Source organism: Arachis stenosperma, chromosome 10, assembly GCF_014773155.1.
Source record: "Arachis stenosperma cultivar V10309 chromosome 10, arast.V10309.gnm1.PFL2, whole genome shotgun sequence".
Classification (NCBI taxonomy): domain Eukaryota; kingdom Viridiplantae; phylum Streptophyta; class Magnoliopsida; order Fabales; family Fabaceae; genus Arachis; species Arachis stenosperma.
This window is the reverse complement of record NC_080386.1, coordinates 117024562-117029683: the sequence shown is the minus strand read 5'-3', so window position 1 is coordinate 117029683 and position 5122 is coordinate 117024562. Positions and strand designations below refer to the sequence as shown.

The 5122-nt window shown below is 27.8% G+C and overlaps 1 protein-coding gene across 1 annotated transcript; it reads left to right on the top strand.

Annotated features, from left to right (window-relative positions):
• Window positions 1–2219: 2219 nt before the first annotated feature.
• LOC130956122 (aquaporin TIP4-1-like) lies at window positions 2220–4886 on the top strand. Its single transcript, XM_057883156.1, has 3 exons — window positions 2220–2540; window positions 2685–2926; window positions 4292–4886. Exons 1-3 carry the CDS (start codon window positions 2414–2416, stop codon window positions 4664–4666), a joined length of 744 nt encoding a protein of 247 aa, XP_057739139.1. The 5' UTR covers window positions 2220–2413; the 3' UTR covers window positions 4667–4886.
• Window positions 4887–5122: the final 236 nt, after the last annotated feature.

Here is a 5122-nt window from a genome sequence, read left to right as displayed (position 1 = left end):
TTAAACATTAAATTTTTCAGGTAAAAATATTTACAAAATTTACTTAATGTATAATTCTTATTATATTGTTTTGTGTATAATAGGTAAATAATTAAATGATAGTATATTGTTTGAATCATCAACTATCAACAGCATGAAATGAGAGATTGTGAGATTATATATTTATTAAAGTAGTTTTTTGGTTATTTATTGTTATTATAATAAAAATTAAAGATAAAAATATTACAAAATCAAAATTGAAATTTAAATTTTTAATTATATTTGACCATTAAAAAATAAATAAATAACTATTGTATTAAAAATAAAATAATTTAATGTATATTTAGTAGAGTAGGATGGAAAGAAATATTCTTAAGATTAAAGAAAGTTAAAAGACGATCTAAATAACATTGGTCAAGTTGAATTTTTAAAATTTAAAATTTTAATGTGCTTAACTTCTGAAGTAGCTTTTGGCGGAAAGTGAAAATAATCACGGATAAATTCCAATATAACTTCACGTTGTCTTTTAACTCCTACTTTTCTGCAGCACCTTGAAAGCACTCTCTTTAACCACACTATATGAACCCTATCATATGATAGGGTATCCTTCAAACTCAAAATACCGATTTTTTTTCTTTGTTATTTGTTAGTTTTTTAGTAGATTTTTTCGTGAAGCAAAAACATAATAATTCAGAAGAGGCCCTTTTAACAGAACTACGATAATACAGAATATCAACAACAATGAAGAATTTGCAGACGGTTTGGGTGAAATAAGTCTCAACCAACTATACCTACCATAAAAGATTATAATGACCCTTTAGTTGTGAATGTCAAAGGTATATGAAATTTCAATTTTTTTTAGTGATTTTTTGAGTTATAATATTTAGTTTATTTCTTTTATTCAATTTTGTATTCATTGTAGACACTTCTATGGGAGAAATTACAACCGGCAAAAGAACGAAAATTCAAGTTTGGCATTTGAAAAAGGATGAAAAAGACATTATGGAACTTGATGGGCATGGACAAAGTCGAGATAATGACGTAAATTTATTGATACGATTTCTGGGTGTAATGGCTCATAGAGCAAAGCTGTAAATTGAAAAGGTCTTTGGTGCTAAAAATGTAGGATGTGTGATAAATTTAGAGAAATTGGTTGAAACTTTAGAGAAAAAGCTATGGATATGCAACTCTGTACAAATTTTTGTTATCAAAATATAGTGATAATTATGCTAGACATTTAATTGATGTATTTGACAAGTAATAGTTGAAATTTTAAATATATTTAATCTAGAGGGGATTAGAATTTATTTTATTTATGTTAAATTTTTTTTATTTCTTATTATATATAAATTTAGACTTGTATTATTATTATTATTATTATTATTATTATTATTATTATTATTATTATTATTATTATTATTATTATTATTATTATTATTATTATTATTATACTGAATTCTTATTAGTATTTTTTATGGAAAAATGTTAGATATTATATATTTAAAAAGTTTGATTTTTGTTATTAATGTAATATATATAAATATAATTTTAATTTAATATAATTGTTCAATTAGAGCAAATTAGTACAAATTAGTCCTGGATTGTATGTGAAAAATAGAGTGAGTTAGCCACGAAAATAGTGTAATTAAATAACCCAACGTTAGCCACAAAAAAATGTGGCTGAAAAATCCGGCCTACACAAATTAGCTATGGATGAAGTGTAGTAAAATTATATTTTTTTATTTAATTATTCTTATTTAGCCACGGCATTATGCGTGGACAATGATATACAAATCGTGGCTCTTTGAAGGTCTCCACGATATTTAAAATTGTGGCTAATAACACTAAAATCGTGGTAAATTGAAAATACAACCCCCCGATTAGCCACAAATATTCTTTCGTGGCCAATGTATAGTTGCTACAGTTATCTTCGAGTTGAGCTACAATTTTTTTTGTGGCTAAACCCCTTATTTCTTGTAGTGGGATTAATGATCATTAAGAGTTAATATCAAGTAAACTCGATTTACTTATTAGTCATCCTGCAATCAGAATTTAAATTATTATTAATATCAATTTGACTTACAAATGTACTTTTTAATTAATATGACCAACAAAATTTTTGGTAGATTAATTTAGAGACCGAATCATCGTTTAAGGACAAATGCTTCATTATATATGCAACAATTAGCTAGAATTAACTCAGCTAACTACTAACCTTTCTTAATCCTAACTCACTACTAAGTACTAACAGAATTCTAACTATAGTAAGTTATCAGGTCTCTAGCTAACTCTTCAGTCTTCACTAACTGGCTACTATAAATATCTGATGCTGAGCTGGCTCCTAATAAACTAACAATGATCTTCAATTCTTCATGGTTTGTGAGTGAGCTATCATAACATCATTCTCTCAGTAGAGAAAGGAGTAAAAGCCGCCATGACGAAAATCGCTCTAGGGACCACCCGAGAGGCTACCCAACCCGATTGCATTCGGGCCCTCGTTGTCGAGTTCATAGCCACCTTCCTCTTTGTCTTCACCGGCGTTGCTTCCGCCATGGCCGCCGGTATCTTCTCATTTCATTTCACCACCAATAGAATATATAATAAATTTGTTATTATTTAAACTTAGCTTTTAGAATTTGATTTGATTTGTTAATCTTGAAATTATATTTAAGATTCACTTTTAAAATGGTAACTTGAATATATAGAAAAGCTTAGTGATGGAGATGCACTATTGCGTTTGGTTGCTGTGGCCGTGGCAAGTGCATTTGTGGTGGCTGTGATGATTTCATCCGGTCATATCTCCGGCGGGCACCTCAACCCTGCCGTGACCCTTGGGCTGCTGGTCGGGGGGCACATCACGGTGGTCCGATCGGTCCTTTATTGGATAGATCAGTTGGTAGCATCTACAGCAGCTTCTTACCTTCTTTGCTACCTTTCCGGGGGACTGGTAATTAATGATCCCTACTTCAATTTCTTCACTGTCATTCCTCTCTTCTCAAAAGTGTCTTTTTCAATTAGTAAACCACTTTTCAATTTTCATGCTTTTTTGCCTAACTAACTCTTTTTACTTACTAGAAAATAAAAATTCCAAGGTTTTTTTTTTTCGGATTACAGGTTAATTTGTATAGAATATAGATTACATATTGCTAATTAATGACTAAATTAATGAGTGAGTTTTCTTTTGTATTCTCCGTAGCGTGTATATATATATGTATATAAAGTTTATAGAAGACCATTAATGAAAGTCAGTTATATGAACACAAAATTAAACATTCTGGAAAAGAAAATAAAGGTGACAAAAAAGTAAAAGTAATATACACTAAAAATTTAAAAAATCAGTCATGTCTTTTGTATATTTATATATATATTAATTTACATATATTATCAATCATTAAAATAATTAAACCTAACATAATATTAAAATAATTAAACCTAACATAAATCATAATAAAATAATTAACCTTATGTTGTTTTGTATAATAATTTTTGTTATAACATGCCAAATACATATTTCTATTAAGAGTGACATCAGACTAGGTAGGTTAGGCTAGGCTTCACTTCCTATAGGTTTTTTTTCAAGTAATAATTCTGGTCTTTTATATTAATGAGTCTGACTTAATCTAAAATTTATTAAAAAGCCTAATAATTTTTTTAAAATAAAAAATTAAATATATTATTTAAAAATTATCTTTTAATAAAAAATATTTATATATAATATACCAAATTTACTGTTTACAAAAATTTTAATTTTTTAAAGTATTTAAATTATACAAAAGTATTATAATAAAATATAATAAATTTAAAATAGCCAATAACTTTGTTAACGATAAAATTTTTTTATATATTTATTTATATTTTAACAAGTTTAGACAAGTTTGATAGACTAATAAGACTAATTAGTGAATTTAAACTTACCCTATTAATATATTTAAAATTTTATAATAATTTAATTCTAGATCTATTTTGTAGGCGATCATATCAGACTAAACACAAACTTAGTATTTTATTTCGAATTTCTATACAAAATAATAATTTTTTTGTACGTATAATATATTTGAATAAAAAATAGCCAAGTAGACATAAGGGATCATTTTTTTTTTTTTTGAATTTCACATTGTTAATTATAATATATCTTAGGATCCAGATAAGCAATATATGTTTAACCTACATTATTATAACAACAATTTATAAAAAATGATAGAGATATAAAAGAACATGGAAACATGTAATTATCGTAGGACCACACATGATTATGATTAAAGAACATCAAAGTGTTAATTAATCATTACTGAATGAAATTTTGCATGTGCAGGCAATTCCAGTTCATACTCTAGCAAGTGGAGTTGGGTACAGTCAAGGAGTGATTTGGGAGATAGTGTTGACTTTCTCATTGTTGTTTACTGTCTATGGAAATATGGTGGATCACAAGAAGGGAGTTCCTACTGGACAGGGACCCACAATAGTCGCGTTTGTTGTTGGGGCCAATATCCTCGCTGGTGGGGCTTTTTCTGCGGCCTCAATGAACCCAGCAAGATCTTTTGGGCCTGCATTGGTCATGGGTAACTGGACCGGTCATTGGATTTATTGGGTTGGGCCTCTTATTGGTGGAGGCCTTGCAGGCTTCATCTATGAGCATTTTCTCATTGACCGTACGCATACTTTACTCCCTCTTGATGAAGAAAACTAATCACGATTTTGGATTTCAACTTGTTTTTATTAGCTTCTATCATATCTATGGGGTATTTTATTTCTTCATCCTCAACTAATTTTTTTTTTAGTGTAATTTGTGAACTAAATGTTGGGAATGCCCTCTTTATGTAGAATTATTAGTTCATTAATGATATGAACCCGAATAAAATTAGAGTTGCTATGTATTAGTAACATAAAAGAATATAAAATATAAAATATTACCGGCTCCATTCTTTTGAAAAGGAAGGATAATAATATGGTGCATTATATCTTTCAATAAAAAGTGAAGATTGTTTCTTTTATTAATAGAAAAAAATTACTAAAAAAATCATGTACATACACATATTCTTTATAAATTTAATGAATTTTTTTCACTCAATTTTATTCTTTAACAAAGAAATTAGCGTATACTAAAAACTGTCAAGTAGACATTCTAACTCATTATTAATGATTA